Below are 20,793 nucleotides of genomic sequence, written 5' to 3' on the forward strand. Positions count from 1 at the left end.
CTATGTAATGATGAAGTCACTAAAACTCTAAAGAGGCCAGGTTAATTCTTTAAAGTAAATGGTGGTAAGAGGATAAATGTCATGTCTTCAGTCAGCCCACGAAGCTGCTTTATGTGGACCTGATTTAGGAACAGAGGAAGTGTCATAAAACAAACATTTTGGAGCTTCTCATGTGGGGACAGGTATCACTGCTGCACAGGGTATTGGTGTGTGCTTTGAGAAGCACTCATGCATTTCAGGGAACAATGGTAGCTTAGACTTTCTATGCACTATCAAGTTAATATAGTACTGTTCACAATAAAGTTGCTTTTGTTTAAAAAAAAATCAATTCAAAATGAATAGGTTACTGTATTTAAATTCTCGGACTGCTTTTTGTTGTTGTTATTATTTGAAAATCAAGTAAAGAGATGAAGTAGGAGGCGCTAATGGACAACCCGAGTCCTGGATGCTGCTCTGTCCTTGGAAAACAGCTCTCAGTAGTGTGGTCAGTAGGATCTGGCCTTTTCAGTGTAAAGAGTGTTTTATGTGTAGCTCTCTGTAGAGCTGGTATGTGTGCATCTGTATGTATAAAAATATACTTTGTCACTGGTCCACTTATCATTGGGTCACAGACTGAGCCTAGTAAACTGTCACTGAATGGAACTTTAAATAATTTCTAAAAATTCAGAATATCTTTCTTTAAAGATTTTTATTGGTTTTGTTTGGACCAAAACATTTTCCCTCTAAGTTTTATTTGAAGTAATTTAGCATTCTTTCCATTTCTACTAAATGCTAGATACATTTACAGTCATTAGTTTAATCTTCACATCAATCCTTAAAGGTACGTGAGCTGAGCCTACTTACGCAAATGGGGATATGGAAGCTCAGAGAGTAAAGGGACTTCTAAAATCTACAAGTCTGTGAAGTAAGAGGTCTGAGATTTAAATCTCTATTAAAAACCTTCCCACCATACCACAGTTTCATATCTGGCAGCAGGTTCTGTTAAGACAAGTAAGATTTTTCCAGTTTTAGGCACCATAGATACAAATGAATATGACAATTCTAAAAGTCATCTCAGGCAGTTTTGGGAAGTTGCAAAGCTTGCTTCCATGGTCAGGGCCTATGACTATGAATAAGATCTGGTTCTTTCTTACAGCAAACACTAGATCTGGGGAAAGCCAGAGGTTCTTAGCTCTGTAGATGCAGTTAGATGCTCAGTAAAGAGTCTCTTAATATGCAAGGCTGTGGGCAGCCACATTTGACTTTCATAATGATAAGCAAAACAATTCTGTGCAGTGATTCATGGAGACAATTGGATTCTCATGTTCTCCTGGAGCTGTTTATGATAATATGTTACTAGCGAATGCAACTGAGAAATTTACAGCAAATAGCTATAAGGAAGGTAGAGAGTTGCCGAGGTATGCAGGGGAAAACAAGATAGTAGCACTTTAGTTATCTGTAAAAGCAGACTATTTTGTGCATATTAAAAATGTAGAAATCACTGTTGCTGGTAAAAACCTTTCTTTAGCTTCCACAGACAGTGACAGTTTAAAAAAAATTCATGTCCTTGTGTCTGAAGCTTTTCTTCCTCTTTCCCTAGAAGTCAGGGTATATATATATTCATACACAGTCAGGTTTTAGGAGGCTGTTTGAGTTCCTGTGCCCTCCCTGGAATCAGCTGAGACAGTTATGTCTAAATGAATATTGCTGGCACACCTGTCTCCTTTTTCCGCAGGGCTGTCCTGACACCTGCTTTTGTAGCTCGTGTAGCAGTAGGAATCACACCTTCTGAATTGGTTCCAGATTTGACCTGGGTCCAAGGTGGCTTCTGTGGTCAGAGCTGATGAGTAGAAATTGGATCTCATCCTCCTCTAGGCCCAGAAGTGAATGAGCAGTTGTACCATTGTATTTTACCATTGATTGTTTGAGGACGTAGTCATATGTGGATCATCAGTGCTGCTGAGAAAACACCAGCTAGAAAAGCATGATTTAGATTAAGAAGCAGTTCTTAGAAACTGCAGCGTACCCCCAGTCTCCTGCAGTAGACACTCTAGTTACTTGCTCAACTGATTATGATATAAAGTGGCTGGAATGAGAGTCAGGATGGTCTGTTCAACAACCTTCTCTTTTTTCTTCGCCTCTTCCTTTTCCCTTTCCCCCTCCTTTTCTTTCTACTTGTCATATTTACTTTTCTATTGCATGACAAAACACTATGACTAAAGCAACTTTTAAAGTAAGCTTTTAATTTGAGGGATCAGAGTTCCAGAGGGTTAGAGTAGGGCGGATGGCAACAGGCAGCAGGCATTGGTGCCGGAGCAGTAGCTAAGATATTACATGTTGAGGAAAGAGTCACGAGGCAGAGAGAGTTGACTGGCTTGAGCCCACCCCCAGTGACATATCCTCTCTGACAAGGCCGCACTTCCCATCCTTCTCAACAGTCCCACCAGCTGCTTGCAAACATTCAAATACACGAGCCTGTGGGGCCATCCTCATTCAAACCACCACATCACTCCTTCTTTTTTTCTCTTTCTCTTTCCCTGGCTCTTCTTTCTCCTCTTTTTTCATCTATCACTGCCTGTCTTTATCTCTCTCCCTACTCTCAGTTGTTATGTAGAAATCAAATATGTCCAACTCTAGGGTTAGAAATTATCTTTTCTTAGTTTTTGAAGTGCTAACAATCAGAATACACACATGCACACACACGAGAGAGAGAGAGAGAGAGAGAGAGAGAGAGAGAATTCATAATAAAATCTATATGGGATTAATAAAGAAGCATTCATATAATAATTGGAAATTGCTAATAATTTATGTTTAAAAAATTTTTAACTCTAGTGGAGTCTGCCTAGGAGGTAGATTATCAGCTGACACATTCTGTCCTCTTTTTGCTTGGTAGGGCCTTTGGGTGAGTGCTATTTTATTTTTTCTTTGTCTTATGAGATAGGGATTATACTATGTGGTCCTGGCTGGCCTCAGAGTTACTATGTAGACTGAGAAAGCCTTGAACCTGATGCTGTCCTCCTGTCTCTGCCTCCTGAGTGCTAGGATTACAGGCGTGTGCCATCTCACTTGGCCTTATGGTTTGTTATTTTAATAAGAAGTTTTGTTTTTTTTTTGGTTTCTTTAACACTAAATAGGACATGACACCACCTAGCTAAGAGTGTGAGCTCACATGTATGAAGTAGCACAGGGCAGGGGCCTGCTAAGTTCCAGTGGAAACTGTGATTTCTTTAGTGTCCATCCGTCTAGCCATCATTTATCCATTTACTACCCCATTTGATGGTCTTTCTAATGTTGCTGGAAACATCATTTAATGATTGGTTTGGCTTTTTAATTGCAGTTATGTTTAAAATTTAAAATGAATTTAATGGGCCAGAGCATGTAGAAAAGAGGAGACACTTAATTGAGAATTGAGGTTTAAAATTTCATTTAAAATCTTCTATCATGGCTACTATTTTTCCAGTTAGTTAATACCCTAGCTGATTCTCCTTATTCATGTAGTAGCATTTAAACAACTGGGTAATATTTACTGATTTTTTCTTTATACCAAATATTGTACTGGGTTGGCACCATGGGATGTAGAGACACATGGCATTTTGTTCTCCTTCTTGGAAACTCTATAGTCTTGTTTGGATGATGTATGCAGCTATTTATATGCTATCACTCTCATTTTAAAAAAGGGTGTATAGGGTGTATGCATCAAATATTGAATAAATGTTGCAGGAATGAATTCCTGAGAGTTAGGACCACAATCCCTGGGATGGTCCCAGGTGGTCTCAAGTGTGGGTAATGACAGCGCCAGATAAAACAAAGGCAGCAGAAATGAGCCAAACTTAAAAGTACCAATGCATAAAGAGCAGAAAGTGAGGGTGTAGGCCAGAGAAGGCAGGCTTAGAAAGTCTAGGTGGGTTTGGGTCTAGGGTCTAGAATGCCTGGGTCAGGAGTTTGGATTTCACTCTGTGACTCCAGGGGATAGCTACTAATGTGTTTTGATTAGGACAGTGGAGGCAGACAGAATGGCAGCAATTCATTTGAAAGAGGAAGCAACAGAAAGAGATAAGCTAGTTTAATGTAGGCTGCTGGAGTTTGAGCCTGATGTACAGAAAAATAATCACCTATCCTGAGATTATAAGTATGGTGAACAAGGAGGGCCTGAGAGACATCACCAGGGAGGTTTGACACACCTGAGGCAGGCCAGCAATGAGGGGCCACAGTGCTTCTCAGAATTGTGCTCTTCTGGACTTGAGGAAAGAAGGGAGCCAGCTGGGGAAAATTCTGATGAATCTAGTTTTAAGTTTTGTTGCTATAGCATTGCAAAGTGTATCTTAATATTAATAGCTTGTGGTTGTTTGGGGCCTTTCAGGGAAGGAAGAAAGATCACTGTTGTAATGAGACAAAAATAATCATGGGTTTAGAAATAAGGCAGGGAGATGCTTGACCAAGAATATAGGGCAGAATAAAGATGGGAGTGGCAGCCTCGGCATGGGAGTGCTGTGCAGTGCATGAAGAGCAAAAAGTGAGGGTGTAGGCCAGAGAAGGCAGGCTTAGAAAGCCTGGGTGGGTTTGGGTCTAGGGTCTAGAATGCCTGGGTCAGGAGTTTGGATTTCACTGTGTGTCTCCAGGGGATAGCTAAGTGAAAAAATCTGGTCACCTAAATGAAAAAGAATCATCTATCTGCTCATTGCCCACTCTCTGAGTCTTCTTCTGTCTTTCTTCCTAGAACTACTGAACATCTGTAAGGGGTGGTGTGTGGTGCCAGGCACTAGGATCCAGCAATGGATGGACAGGTGTAAGCCTGTCTGTGTGTCAAACAGGGTACAAATCTTTGAACGATGCCTCTTTTCTTTCACTTAACAGAAGCCTATGACAGTATCTACTAAAGCCCTGGAAGTATTTCTTTGACAAGGCATGCCTTTTCTTCTCGACATTCTCTATCATCTCTGTTTTGTAAGAAATATCACGTGGGAGTATAATTTCAGGAATAGCTTAAATTAGCCTTCAGCAAAGTTCAGAACTCCTGATTATATATCCCCAGGTAGGAGATTTTTCACTATGTAAGGTCACATGTAGGTTCTCTTAGAAGAAAAAAAAAATGCTATATTACTTGAAAATTGTAAGATTGAGGAAAATGATGCTTTCCTAAAACAGTCTTATTTTTCTCATCCAAACATTTCACAGGATGATGGGAAATTTATTACAGATCACAGTCAAGCTTGCCCCAGAGATCCAACTTCTTTCTAGTTCTCCTCCTAGGTCCCGGCTGCATGTGGATCAGCCTGTGTGAGCACCTGTGTCTTCTTTTTCTTCCTTGATGACACGGAATGGAGAAATCCAAGTGTAAAAACAACTAAATGTGTAATTTAGACTGGTTTCAAGGAAGTGTCCTGACAGGGAGTGAGACACCAGAGTGCCAGCTTCAGATTTGTGTCCTCAGATCCAAACTCAGGGAATCTGAGCTGTGGATGATGCCCAGTTTGTTCCCCCTTCACCTGGTGCAGGGCTCTCTGCTTCCCTGATCAAGTAGCACCCTGTGGGGTGAATGATTACAAGTAATACTTTTTAGAGCAGAGGTGAGAAGCAGAGGTGGAGTGCCAGACTTTAACAATCTATACACCTTTCTATTAAAGGAAGGACAATATGGATGGAAGAAACGTCCTATAAATTATGAGCTTTTAAAAAAACATTTTGGAGAGAATTATGTGAATCTTTGCATTTTATATTTTGAGTTATATATAAAAGAGCTTTACTTTCCCAAGAGAGCTTTTACGTGGGAGGTTTCCTTTTGATGTGTTGGGATACTAGTGATAATAGTTTTATCCCGACCATGGCATCTTCAGTGTTGGGGAAAATAGTCAAGGTCTCAGAGCTTTGAAACCAAACCAGTGTGGTTTTACAAGTTAACAAATTCCCTGGAAGAGTGAGTCAGTTTGGTCACCAGATTCAGGCAAGAATTCCAGATGCTTGAAGTTCTCAAAACAATTGTAGAAATGTATCCTATTCACAGCTATTTTTTTTTTTTCAAAAATTGGATAGGAGTAATTAATTTTTGGAAGATAAATTTCCAACTTCAAAATTCAGAAGACAAAAATAAAACATACATTTTCTTTCCCTTTTAAGGGAAAGCTAGCCTAGACTTCTAGGCTAGAAGGAAGTCTCTAACGGTGAGCTTGTTTTGCGATGGAAGCACTGCTGAGTGTAACGGGGTTTGCCACCACGCTGTCACTGCCTACAGGGCTTTGCACTACCCTGGCAAGGCAGTGGGGCTCCCATCCGTATTTGGGTTCCTTCTCCATAAATTGGTCTTTCTTGTTTTCCACTTTTATTTGATGTAAGACTAATAAACCTTACAGTTAATAACAGAGAGCTTGCATCGCATACTCAGGATTAAAATACACTCCTTTTGGAGGAAGCCAGATAGGTGTGTTTACTCTGTAGAGAGATTTAGATTTGATTTTTTGTTTTCTTTGTGGTAATTATGTTTGCACTTTGCTGATCACTAGTTGTGCATTATTACAATGGAAGGTGACAATTTGATTGTCTTCAATTGGAGAAACAAGTAATTTTATATTCACTAAGCTGTCAGGTAACACTAACTCACAGTACTGAGAGCTCCTGGCAATGCGTTTGGCACCTATATTTAACTGCTTTGATGCTTGTGTAACCTTTGCTAAATCAGAAATGCTTTTCCGGCTGGAGACAGTTTTCAGGGCTGTGCAATGAGGTTTTCATTAAATAGACAAACTGAAAATGAACTGCAAAGCCATGCTTATTTTTCCTCTCCCTTTCCTCTGCTCCTCCCACCACCACTCTCCTTTCTTTCACACACCCCCCTTCTTTCTCCCCTCCATCACCACTTATCCACCCTTCTTTGAGAGGAATCTGAAATGCATCTGATATTTTCTTACCAGAGAGAATTGCCTCATAGCTTTATATAACTGAAGGGAACCTAGAAAATCAGCCTTTTCACATAATTTCATCCAGCATAGCCATGCTTGAGATTTCATGTTGGAAACAACTTCAATAGTATCAAGTTTTCATCTCTCTCTCTCTTCTGAAAATATTAATCTAAGAGTGACAATAAGGAAGAATGAAAAAAATGTCCAGGGATAGCTGCCTATTCTTTCTGTCTGAGAAGATGTAGCTCTGGTCTATGATTTTTATTGAGAAGCAGATGAGATGTCCCAGAACCGGACACCTCTATCAGTGGATCAGTGTCAGCTGGTGGGGATGCTCATTGAAAAATTACGGTTTTCATCCCATGTGCAGAGGATATTCTAAGTGAACATATGGGTATAAATTCATTACGCTCCTATTTTAGACAGCCTTCTGTCACGAAAGCCACGAGGAGGTCTTTGAGTTGAGTTGCACAGTGGCTGAGCTTGATTAAAACCCTCTGAGTTAGGGTGTGTATTTATAGTAGCCATTGTTCGGGTTTGATCTGTCAAGCCACTGATTTTATTTATATTCTCTGGTAGTGGCTTTCTGAAGCAAAATTCCCAACATCTTCTGTGAGAAAATTTAGTATCATTTCTATCAAGCAAAAAGTGTAGTGGTTCCATGATAGCAAGTTGTTTTGATCTTAGGAAGAAACTGGATCCACAGGGACAGATGTGATAATTTTAGGTTTTCCATAGGCAGTCAGTCAGAGGCCAGCCATTGGGCGGGTTGCCTGTGCCTTCCAACAGATACCGACCAATTACACAGAGGTGGTTACGTGATGTAACATTATCAGGAGAAACAATTCATGAGTCAAAGCATTCCAAGACATATGAGCTCTAGTCCAAAGAACAGTCTTAAGCTATATAAAGTGACAGCAACATTGTCAGCTAAATATAGACTCCAGAGACACAAACTTTGATGACTTGAGAGGAATCTGTTCCAGGTAGTTCCTGTTCTGTAAGAACCTCACAGGGCCTTGGGTGACAATTTTGGTACATTGGTATGGAAAATTAGAGGCCTTAGGAAAGTCAGGACCCATTAATTTAAGCCCCTTCTTAGTCACATGTCAAATGTATTTCATTGGCTTCATCTCTGTTAACTTGACAGTTTGCTCAGAACAGTAAATTTTCTAACAGGTATCACCTCTTAGAGGCTCTATAAAATTCTGAAAGAGCCTTTCAGAGGCCCTCCGTGGCGGGTTTCTAGCTTGCTGAGACTTATGGCCAACTGTTGGGCAATGTGCATGGAATCTTATGTAAGAGGTGGGAAATAGTAAGATCTGGAGTGGACAGGAACTCCACAAAGAAAGCAACAGAACCAGAAATTTGAACACAGGGGTCTTCCCAGAGACTCATGTTCCAACCAAGTACCATGCATGGAGATAACCTAGAACCCCTGCACAGAGGTAGCCCATGGCAGTTTAGTGTCCAAGTGGGTTACATAGTAATGGGAAGAGGGACTGCCTCTGACATAATCTGATTGGCCTGCTCTTTGATTACCTCCCCCTGAGGGGGAGTAGCCTTATCAGGCCACAGAAGATGACAATGCAGCCACTCCTGATGAGATCTGATAGACTAAGATCAGAAGGAAGGAGAGGAGGACCTCCCCTATCAGTGGACTTGGGGAGGGGCATGCGTGAAGAAGGGGGTAGGAGGGTGGGATCAGGAGAGGAGGAGGGAGGGACTTATGGGGGGATAAAAAGTGAATGAAGTGTAATTAATAAAAAAATATGTTAATCCAAAAAAAAAAACACACAAAAAAAAACAAAACAAAAAAAAAAAAAAAAAAAAACAAACTCTGAAAGAGGGCCTGAAATGCTAGAAAGAAGATAGGCTTGTAAGTTTTCTAGTAGTCTTGATAGCACTCCTCTTCCATTCTCTCAGTTGCATATTAAACATAGACATGGAGGAGAAACTGGTAAAAGCCCACAGGCTTTTGGGAGCAGAGTGGAGAGGACACAGGATTATGGCTTCAAAAACACAGACAGCCAGTAGCAACTGTGGCCTCTGCAGGGGAAGGTCCTACAAGGAGTGTCTTCTTTTAGTATTATTTTTAACATATTTTTTGAAAGATCTATTTGTTTTATGTGTATGGATGTTCGGCCTGCATGTGCAGCTGTGTACCACACAGGTTCCTGGTGACCTCACATGTCAGACAGGGACACTCGACTCCCTGAAACTAAAGTTACCGACGGTGGTTAGCTACCATAAAAGTGGTGGGAATTGAATGCAAATCCTCAGCAAGAACAACAAGTGTTTGTCACCGAATCGGCCGTCTCTCCAGCCCCCAGCACTTTGTTCACTGTAAAGTCTAGAGTTAGGCTCTTCCTTGCAACCCTCTCAAATCCCTGAACGTGGGAATTACAGGCACAGGAAAAAGATTTGGAAGTTATTCTTTGCCCTGGACTGGGTGGACTGGAATCCTTTGTGAGGGTTCCTGGGCATTGTGTGCATTTTGGCAGCTGAGCGTATCTGTTACTCATGCTCCTTACAATGAGAGGCACTGTAGAATCAGATCAAGTGTAGTATTCAAGTAAGAATGAATTATCTAACCGAGATGAATCTACATGAATTGCCCAGAGATGAGCTTTGGACTGAACATTAAAATTTTTCTTAAAAGCAAACGAACTATTAAAGTGCTACTTTATGTGAGAAACAGCATGTCTTTTTTTTTCATTTTTAGTTTTTATTACTCCTTTTATTTTAGAGATTATAGTATAATTACATCATTTCCTCCCCCTTTCCTCTCTCTAAACCTTCCCATATACCCCTCCTTGCTCTTTCAAATTCATAGCCTCTTTTTTTCCATTGTTGTCACATACATGTATGTTTATGTACAAAATTCTTTTGAATAAGTGTAATATACCTAAAAGTGAATGTTATTTGATAATAACCAAAAAATAATGAAATGTTAGAAAATAGTTCTGCACCATCATATTGGAAAGGTCCTGCATAGCATACTTTCCTGAAGCAGAGGACTTAGCACGTGGACGCACACCATCCTCATTCTTTTACAAAGCCTAGACCACCTCACCTTGTTCAAGAACAGAAAGTACATTTACCATCTGAGTTAACCTTACACTAGGGCTTAAGGTGGAGTGTTTGTCACCTTGTAGGGATAGAGAAATTCCTGCTGGCATCCTGCAGAGCATTATTAAATGTGGAAGCATTATCTCCATCAGTCTCAAAACCCCAAATCTTAAGTTAGAAGGTTTTCCCAATGGTCCAGTGTCCAGGAGATTCACTTGATTTGTTAGGCAGAGGCAGTTCAAGTGCAGGGAATATATAACGGGAGCTGAGTTTCACATGTCCCAAAGACATACAATTCTTTTTGGAGGTTTTCCTTGATAATAGCTATGCCCCAGAAAACCATCTTGTTTAACCAGTGTGATAAGTTGACAATGTAGTTTTCCTCTCTGATTATAATGTGCTCTGTGTAGTCAATACACTGGTACCATGTGAGTGTAATTTCCTCTTTTATTTGATCTCCAATGCACTGTATTATAAATAAACAGTTAAAAAAAACACCAAACAAATCTGTTGCATTTCCTTTTAAGATTGTACCACTGTAGACACTTGTTCTAGTAAAGTAGAATTGGGCACATTTGATTGCATTTAAATTTTTCATGCTTCAGCAGTTTGGCTGGGAGCACAGCAAAGAAAAATCCCATGAGCGAGGAGAGTTGAGAATAATAGAACTTGATTTTGTGTATTATAGCGGCAACATTTGCGCTGCTTTAGTAGGGTTGTGTCAGCACTTCCATTATAAACCCCTGTTTTCAGGGGCTTTAACTAGGAAGATTTTTTTAATACAAATTAAAAAACAATTCATTTGAATGATTTTTAAGTTACAATAGAGCAAAAATAAAACAAAGTAAAGTCACGTAGAAATTGACCATTTTCATAAAGATTTAAATTTTTTACTGCTCATTAGTTATGTGGGACATAGCTAGGTAAGGCGCTGTCTAGTGCACAGAGGTTGGAGTGGGTGGCAACATTCTTGTAAAGGATAGCATTATCTATCAGCACATTCAGAATCAGTGCGAGAACTCCACACAGAGCTGAACAATCTTAATGAACAGGTGCATTTGATTCACAGATCCCTAAAGCAGGTGACTTGGTAGAGTGGCAGGAGTAGGGATCACCAAAGTCAAGTGCCTGGCTTTCTAGAGTACGCTTTTGTTGCTCTGGGAAAGTGTGTTAAAGAGGAACGCTACAATTAGGAAGAGCACCAAGGTGGGACTACCTACAAGTGCTGGATGCACAAACTTAACATGAATAAAATTCCCACAACCCATGGCACAGGGAGAGAACCTACTTCTGAAAGTTGTCTTCTGACCAAGCCCCACACCCCCACAGAAAAAAACAAACAAAAAAGGATAATACTATGGAAAAAAAATGAATGAGATTGTAATCAGTTAAATTGAGAGATTGTATAACAATTTATTGTAAAAATTAGTAATCCAGATTCAGTAGTAAGTCTATGATTTATTTAATAACTATGTAACAGAAAGATGGCTCAGCAGATAAAGGCACTTGTAGCTAAGCCTGGTAGCCTGAGTTCAATCTCTAGGACCTATACAGTGGAATCAGAGAACCCTCTCTTGCAAGTTGTTGTCTGCATGTACACATACACACACACATACACAAATATAGCAATTAAAAAACTATGCATTAAAAATAAGTTGTGTGTGTTTTCCTAATTAAAAAACAAAACAAAACAAAACAAAAAACAATAAAACCATCATCCAGAACAGTGGTTCTCAACTTGTGGGTCACATCCTTTTGGGGTTGCGTTATCAAACATCCCACATTTACACTATGATCCATAACAGTAGCAAAATTACAGTTAGAAGTAGCAATGAAATAATTTTATGGTTGGGGGTTACCATAACATGAAGAACTGTATTAAAGGCTTGCTGCATTAGGAAGGTTGAGAACCACTGTCCTGGAATAGTATAACACAACAACAGAGCCACTGTCGAGAACAAGCTGAAACAACCCGACAATTTTATCAACAAGAAATGTCTTGCTGAGAGAACAGGAGTCTTCTTTTCCTCTGTGGACAACATCATTAAGAATGCTAATAAAACAACCGCAGAGAAAGAAGTAAAGCATGATCTGAAGAGTGTGCTTGGAACACAGCATGCTGACCTCCTTACCGAGGGATGGCTGGGGAGCCAGATGTGCCTTCCCTGGTTCTTCTACCTCCCCTACTCCCTCTGCCCCAGTTGTGGTGTGAGTGGAAGATGAACAGTCGGCTTTAATACAGTGGCAGCTGATCTGGTATTTGCAACCTTGATACACATTTGTATTTGTGGGTTTAAAATAAAAGACAGCTTGTGTGCCACTGTAAACAGGCATCTGACGGGTCACTGGAGGGCTCACCAGAAGACTGCTGATGAAGGAGAGGTGAAGCCTTTCCCCACTAATTGTATTCAGTGTGTAATTTCTAAACTTCCCTCTGAATTTTGATTTTCAATTAACACTCCCCATTTGAAGATAATTTTCTATTTAATGTAATTGCAGGAAATAATTTATTGGCTGATTAAGACTGAGGACCCAGCCTTCCTTAAGAAAAACACTCACTAACCAGCCTTTAAACTCAACTCATAGCTTTGGACAGATTGAGTCTATTTTTACAGCTGCAGGGTTGTTTAATGAGGATTGTACACTATTGTTAGCTGGTATAGTCTATTGTCAAAATGATTCTTAAGAGACTGTTTGCATTTTGGATTTTGTGTCATGATTAATTTATACCAAAGCAATAATCACAGATACTGCTTTTGGAAGGCACCAGATCACTTTGTAATGGGAGGTTGTATGTTGGGAGAACCGAAGTCACTCTGAGTTTTGGATTATGACATTTTTTTTTTACTTGTATTTAACTGTTTCTAAAAGGTGGCAGTCAACTCATTCATTCATTTTTAATGTGTGTGATTACATTAGAGCTAGCTGCCCATTATCTGAACAATGCGAACACTCTTGCTGTCTGTGACCACTCCTTGGTAACTTGCAGGACAATTATAATTGTCTGGTTTTGCTGTAGCATTTCTGGGGCTAATGCAGTAGGTTTTGTAGTGACTTTCAATACTAAGACTCATGCTTTGGTTATGATTTTCCATGTGTGCATGTGTTTGCCCATTTTTTTTTTTAAGCACCAAGAGAAGTCCCTCAAGAATGTGTCTGAGTCTTTGAAACAGTGCTTGTTAGAATATTCGGTTTCTCTATTTTTAGGGGAAACAGGAGTATTCATTTGCACAGTTTGCCTGTTTTATTTTCTAGTCATCTAAATAGATGAAAGTTTTAGTATTTGTACAATGATTATTATAAGTAGGTATCAGCATTTTAATATGTTTCAAAGCACTTCAAAAGCCTGTAATACTTTTATTTAGAACTGTGCATAATTAGTTTAGCTGATCTTCTATTAATGTTTTTCACTGTAGGATACTAACTCTGAGCCCCCTCATTAATTGTGAGAAATTTAGCATTAGCTGTTAAATCCTATGTGAAACATGGGCTGCTACATAAAAACTACTGTTTAAATTGGAATTAACTTAATTATTTTTCCTTGCACTTGATATTTCCTTCACTGCAATATTCATGAAAGCATGTGACAGATTTGTAAATTTAACTGTTAATCTCAGATTTCTAGACCCTTTAATCAGTATTTATTTGTCTGTAGAAACAGCACAGGCAAGTTAATGATTTGCTAATTTGAAAAATGCTCATGTGGTTCCCTATGTTAACTGATTTGTGCATTTAAAAAATGGTATGAAATCAATTAATGTTAAAGAGTAATTAAGGTGGCAATTGTATTTTCTTCATTACACAGCAGTTTCAAAGGAAATATAATAAATAAAAATCAACATGAAGTTTTAGGGAAAAACTGGTTTCTTCCATCAGTTTGTCAACTTTTAATGATTTGGTTACCAACCAAATTCCTAAAAACATCTTTCTAAGTGATCTTCTCAAAGGTTTGAAATTTTGTATAACATCACTATTTCTGAAATCATTCATATGAAGTGCAAGATGAAGACCTCACTACACAGTCTTTTGACTGTTTCTTTGTAGAGACTTAAACAAATGATACTCTTTTTTTTTTTTAAAAAATTTTTAGTATCCACAGAAAGCATTTTATTTTCTCATAGTAAATGCTTTCAAAGTAAAATCATGTATGTACTTTCTGACATGAAATAGAGGTGTAATTACTTCAGAAATTCAATTCAAATTCCACAAAGTTGCCATGAGATTTATCGAACACTAGAAGCTATTCAGTCAACATGTCACTTGCAAGCTAAGAAGCAATACTTAATGTATCTTGGAGGTCTCCAGAAAAGCTTCAGATAGGCCATTGGTGTGAGGTCTGGCATCCATAATCAAGGTTTAAGATAGGAAGTCATGACCATTTGTTTGGCATATTAAGGACAAATTATTTAATCAGTTAGTATTTTTTAATAGGTTTATTAAACCTTCAGAGCTATGGGAGAAAGTTTGGTATTTTTGCTCTGAAGTCATTCTTCAAACTGGCTCATCAGTCAGTTCGTTCACTAGTTCTTTTCATTGCTAACTACCAACCTAAATACTCTCCAGAAACTCACAATTTAGTTGGGAAAGCTGGGAGGAAGGACATACAAATATGTATATTGTACATCAAGAAAACTTATAAGAATCATATTTGGGGACTGTGTGAGAGAAAACATGCAGCAGTTAGTGGGAAATGGGGTTAGTGAGTAGAAAGGAAGAGGGGGATACACAAAGAGCAGATAAGTCAGCAGTCCTTTGTAGTTTAGACTGTCTATATCTCTCAATAGTCCTCAATTTCAAGGATTTTTATTTTATTTTTATTTTTTTTGCTCAAGTTAGTCAAATACAATAACTTCTAATTTTGTTGTTGAGAGTTCTGTTTAATCCATGGTGTTTCCCTTCTTCTGCAGAAGAATGTCTTCCAAGCAAGCCACCTCTCCATTTGCCTGTACAGCTGATGGAGAGGAAACAATGACCCAGGATTTGACCTCAAGAGAAAAGGAAGAGGGCAGTGATCAACATGCGGCCTCCCATCTGCCTCTGCACCCCATAATGCACAACAAACCTCACTCTGAGGAGCTCCCGACGCTTGTCAGTACCATTCAACAAGATGCTGACTGGGACAGCGTTCTGTCATCTCAGCAAAGAATGGTGAGCACTGAAAGTCTGGTGACTGTGGCCAACTGTGTCTACATCGTCATTATTAGTGGATGTTTTAAGGAAAGCTAAAATACATGGCCTCAGCATATTCCTGGTCAGGCCACAAAACAAGCATGAGGCATTCAGTTGCTATTATTCCAGTAACTGGGAAACTTTATAGCAGCTTCTGATCTGGGCTATGTCCATCATTAGGTGCTCCTGACAGAAGAATATTGGTTTACTGTTTAAACGAGAGGAAGTTGGTGACCTGATTCTTTCCATTCCAACTTAATGTGATGAACTTAGTAATGTCACAAAATAGGCACTCAAATGAAGTATATCAATATTGAAAAATTAAGTTAAGCAAATCTGATCATAGTGTGACTACATCTTTGAAAAGGAAATGTCTGTATCTACCATTTTTAATGACAAGTTTGATTTATAATAAAGACTTTCCCCGTGTACCTATATAGTAATTTCAAAGGCTCCTGGGGACCATCCAATCAGACTGCATGGGTTTTCTCTTAAAGCAGAAATGACATATCAAATGATGCAGGAGAGCAGGCAGCTTTCCCATGGAAAATTCTATCTTCTGAGCATCAAAACAGAAACATCAGGAGTGACATTATCTAATCCAAAACAAAAATCCTCATTTTTTTTTTTATCTAGAAGAAACCAGAACCTTAAAATGTCTTAACCCTGACATATATTTCTTATCTTTTGCGTAACGAAAAATTAAGTTAATGAAAAAATATCTTAAGCTGACAATGAGAGTTTTAATCCTGTAACAGAAGACAAGATATCATTTAACATACCTTTGTCAACAAAATGCACAACAAAATTTCTCCCCTGTGAAGGGAGAAAGCTTTTTTTTTTTTCTTTTCAAATGATTTCTGTAGACACAGGCTGTGCTTTGGAACAGTATAGATGGGGAGGAGAATTCAAGAGATGAAAGAAGCATGTCTTGAATAATTTTAGTTTTACTGCATGATTCATTGACTTATTTATTTGTTAGCACACCTTAATTATACAGATTAACAAATTTCATTATGACATTTTAATTTTTATTATAGTTTCTTGCCCTACTACCATTTTTAAGCACCTTCTTCCTCTCCTTCTCCTACTGTAAGTTCCTAATAGTCCTTTTAGGTCAGTGTTCTACTTTGCCCGCATGCTAAACTTAAATTCCACACACTGGGATCTCATTTTTGTACATTTGACTTATTTCACTTAACATGATATATCCAGGTTTTCTTGAAAATGGTATCATTTTGTTCTTTTATACATGGGGAATCAACAATGTACAGTTTTCTGGGCTGGAGATTTATCTTCCAGGAGAAGGAAGGGGGAAGGCAAATATATAGTGAGGCAAGGATGAAATAAATTTTCTGATTAAACTTATTAATTCCCTGTCTCCAAGGTGGCATGGCTGGGATGGATATCCAGTCTCTGCTCTTTGCTCATCAGTAGGATAATGAGACTCTGCTTAGTCTTTATTTGTATGAATATTTATTGAGCACCTTCTAAATGTTAGGTATTCTTCTAACTACAGCTGTATTATGGTGAAGCAGCTATGATCGTGCCTTCTTTGTATTCTTGGGCAGGGTGTAGACATACAAATACATATATAGTTAAAGTTATGACATGTGCTATGCAGAAGATCTGAATGTTGTCTGAAAGCACAATGAGGCAACTCTAACTGAAGAGATGGTTAGGATGGCCTCTCCAAGCTAACGATGACAGAAAGTAGTCAGAGTGGGCAAAGAGTAAATCTGTAGAGAGAGCAATGTGTGTGGAGTGTCTGAGTGATAAAACCATAACTTAATTTAAGGAAATGAAAGGTGCTCTTTGTGGTCAGAGGATAAGGAATGAAGATACATCAGATGTGGTTGGAAAAACAGATAGGGGCCGTATCATACAAGCCTTGGAGATGGCATTGTGGAGTGAGATTTGATCTGAGTGCAGTGGGAACAGCCTTTGAAGGGTTGAAGAACGTTTCTCACAGATAATTCCAACTGTAGCACAGTGAATGGATGGGCGGGCAGCAAGAGTGAAAAGGCGGGAGCCACTGGGACTTCTACTTCAGAAATGTAGATGAAAGATTACAGTGGCTTGGATTAGTGTAGACAAAGAGGGGCACAGAAAGGGACTGGTTGAAGATAGTTTTGCGTTAATGCCTTGTGCAGACCTGACCAAATAAAAGTAACTGGAATGGAAACTGTATTGGTAGGGCAGGGACAACACACTTCAAGCTCTGCTCCTTCTGAGGGCACTTGCCTTACTTTCTAAGAAACACTTTACTTTTGGAAGTGCTAAGTTGCTTTGCTGAGTTAGTCTGAAAATTTTCTTATGCATAATTTGTCAAAAATAAATACTAACATATATGTAATAATTTGTGTTACATATGATTTATGGTAGTATAAAATAGCTTAAGGTTGCAAACATGTTATACACTAGTGCGAAGGAGACCATTCTCATAGAAATGTTTCCAAACTTTTACTCTGCTTTCTGCTGGAGCTTTTGTGTTCTCTGAATGCTGGAAAGCCAAAATATTTGTTTAACTCCCATTCTATAGCATCTCCCAGCTGTGCACTTATATGGTACAATAAAAGGATGTAACAAACGGGAGAGAGCAGCTGCATGTGGGAACTCTCTTTGTGTTCCTGTCTCACCAGATAGACTCAACAACATGGCGACTGGAACAGACCTCAGCTGAGCTAGGCCACAGATCAGGTCACCAGTCATTCAGCTAAACGAATTTTAGATTCCTGCCAGACCTGCAAATGTGTCTGTGTGTACATGTATTAGCATGCCTGTGTGAGTTTGTGTGTGTGTGCATGGGAATGTGTGTATGAGTGTGTGTGTGTGTTGGAGTAGGAAGACTGTGACTGATATAAAATTTTAATTGTTTCATTAACTATGAAATCCAAAGAGCATTGCTGAATAGGCCTGCCTGAAATTTTCAGTTTTCTTCAATGGATGCTGCTTGCATGTTTTGTTTGTACTTTTCCCACTTATGAATCTCATAAAATAGTGTGGAGAAATGAAAGCTAAGAGTGAGTCTACAAAGTACTACAATCCACATTGGTCAGGACCAATTCAGTTTCTGTAATTTAGTTTCCACAATGGTCCTCATCTCCTGGGCAGCATTTTGTCTACTGAGTTCAGAAAGGTTTCATTAGAAAGTATAAAGACCGAGAAGTGGCTTTCTCCAAGCAAAGGTAGAAAAAGCAAAGAAATTCTGATAATCTCCATGACCTGACTAGAAAAACAGTTACATGTTAAAATTCTGATTTTTTTTTGAAATGGAAGCTCAACAAAATAATATGCCTCACAGTTTCCAACAAGAAAAACAATGTGTAGTAATCTAAGTAATTACTAATCTAAGTAATCAGAAGGAGGATCAAAATTTTATGGAAGGGAATTCACAGACCAATGCAATATAAAAAAACGGACACATTTTGAACAACAGTTATAGAAGCCAGAATATCTGATTTTAAATTTAGTGTCTTATATCAATTGGTGACATATTTCGATAGTTGAATAGTTTGTACACACACACAAATACTGCTCTCTGCTTCTGTGTACAGCCTCTTGTTTTTGTCTTGGTTTCAGGGTGACAATACCTTTTTGGCCTAGGAACATTGATACCATCCAGTGACATTTTTTTTTCTGTCACTGACCTTGTGCCATCAGTAAAGAACACACCTACATAATAAAATGTACATGGCATCATTCTTTCTGATATCAGTGTAAAGGACTACATCTGTGATAGTTTGCAATGACCCGTATTTGTTCTTATGTGTAGTTATTTTCCACAAAAGTTTAAAATGTAGAAAGGGCATGTGACCTATTTATTATTAGTAAGCTTCTCTGCAGATTACATAATTTTGGTGGCAGGGTGTATTGTGATGATTATATGTAGCTACTTATATCAAATGGATGAGTTCTATCCTATGTTTCCCTTCTAGTACAATCTCTCTTTCTCTGTTTTGAAATATAATTTCAAAAGGTATAACACTATTATCATTGGCTATGGAAGGTTGAAATGACGACTCAGTTCCAGGTACAAAGACTACCTGTGATAATATCAGATTTTTGTTCTAGTGGAATTTATACAGCATGAAGTCTCAGAGTAAGACAGTTCAAACAAGAGGAAAATTCGGTACAGGAGAATGACTGAACAGAAGGAAGACATTTCCGTTTTCTTTGTTTGTTTTTTAAGACAGGGTTTCTTTGTATAGTCCTGGCTGTCCTGGATTCACTTTGTAGACCAAGCCAGTCTCAAACTCTCAGAGATCTGCTTGCCTCTGCTTCCCTGAGTGCTGGGATTATGGGCATGAGTCACCGTACCCAGCTTGGAAAACCTTTCTGAAGAGGAGAACTTCCAGCTGAAATACAGAACAAGTCAAATGTATAGAAACTTGGGGTGAACACCTTGCAAGTGTGTAACAAGTATAAAAGTCTTTAAAATTTTTTATTATTATTATTTTACATTTTTGGATTCAAAATTCGTTTTTATTTTTTGTAAATTTTATACATATATAGAATATATTCTTATCTGTCCACTTCCTGCCCACCACCTCTCTCTAATTTCCCCTGACAACCACCAACCCAGTTCCTTCCTGAGTTTATGTCCTCTTTGAAAATTTATTGTTAATAAATTATATTAATAGTTCCTTGAGTCCAATTAGTGCTAAAGGATATGGGGCCATCCGTTGGGGGACAGGCCACTTACCAGGAGGCACGTTCCCAAAGAAGATTAAATCAGCAGTTACCAACTGTCAGTAGGTCCTTTTGTAGAGATGGAGTCTGAGCAGCTGCTCCTCATCCATGCTGAAATGTCCACTGGATTTATTGTGTTCAGGTCTCATGTAGTAACCAGCACTGATGTGAGTTGTTGTGTACACCAGCCCTGTAATGTCCAAAAGGCAGCACTCCACAACTCTCCTCCCCATCATCTGGCTCTTACATTCTTTATTTCCACTCTTCCATGATGTTCTCTGAACTTTGAATATGGAGAGGTTAATATAGATGTACCAAAACTCAGCATTTTGACCAGTTCTGGGTCTCTGTATTTACTGCAAAAAGAAGCTCATCTGGCCAAGGCTGGGAGAAGCACAATTGTATGGGTATAAAGATAAATATTAGGAGGGCAGTTTGACAACCAACCACTTAGTGAAACAATCTCAGAGGATTCAGCACTAGGGCCCATCATCTTTTAAGTCATGGACTTTTGACCAGATTACAGTACTAGGCATGAAATTCTTCTCTTATGGAACAAGTCTCAGGTCCAATCAGAGAGAAGTTAGTTACTATCAAAACTGTCAAGCCACTACTACACCAGTGGAAACATCTTTCCTAGTAGGTTGATGTTGTATCATGCAGGGTCCAGTGCTGGGAAATGTCTTTTCTGCCCCAGTAGCCTGAACAGTACCTACTGGCACTATAAAGGTAGCCATTAGAGAGAGAGTTTCCTCGTCAATTTGTGATTTCTTAATGTCCTGTAGCCAAAGTGGGTATTGTCTTTAGCAGTTAGTACAAACATCTTTTGATTAGTGTACTTGAACATCAGAACACTGCAGCCTGGCTCAAAAGGGGAGAATGATGTGGAGTGAAATCAAGGAGGCAGACAGATAGATATTGTAGAGTCTCGAGGACTCTAATGAAGTGTTTGAACTTTGTTTCAAACACAAGAGGAAGCCATTGGGAA

The 20,793-nt window shown here is 38.8% G+C and overlaps 1 protein-coding gene across 6 annotated transcripts in view; it reads left to right on the forward strand.

Moving 5' to 3' along the window:
* Positions 1 to 20,793, forward strand: part of Sox6 (SRY-box transcription factor 6) — a 379,352-nt gene that overhangs the window by 40,381 nt on the left and 318,178 nt on the right. For all 6 annotated transcript variants that reach the window (XM_055627453.1, XM_055627455.1, XM_055627457.1 and 3 more), the window contains exon 2: positions 14,852 to 15,092. In XM_055627453.1, the coding sequence (XP_055483428.1) occupies positions 14,856 to 15,092 (237 nt within the window). In that variant the 5' untranslated portion in view covers positions 14,852 to 14,855. The remainder of the gene's footprint in view (positions 1 to 14,851; positions 15,093 to 20,793) is intronic.

This window comes from Psammomys obesus, unplaced genomic scaffold (genome assembly GCF_907164565.1).
Source record: "Psammomys obesus unplaced genomic scaffold, mPsaObe1.curated_primary_1811, whole genome shotgun sequence".
Lineage (NCBI taxonomy): Eukaryota > Metazoa > Chordata > Mammalia > Rodentia > Muridae > Psammomys > Psammomys obesus.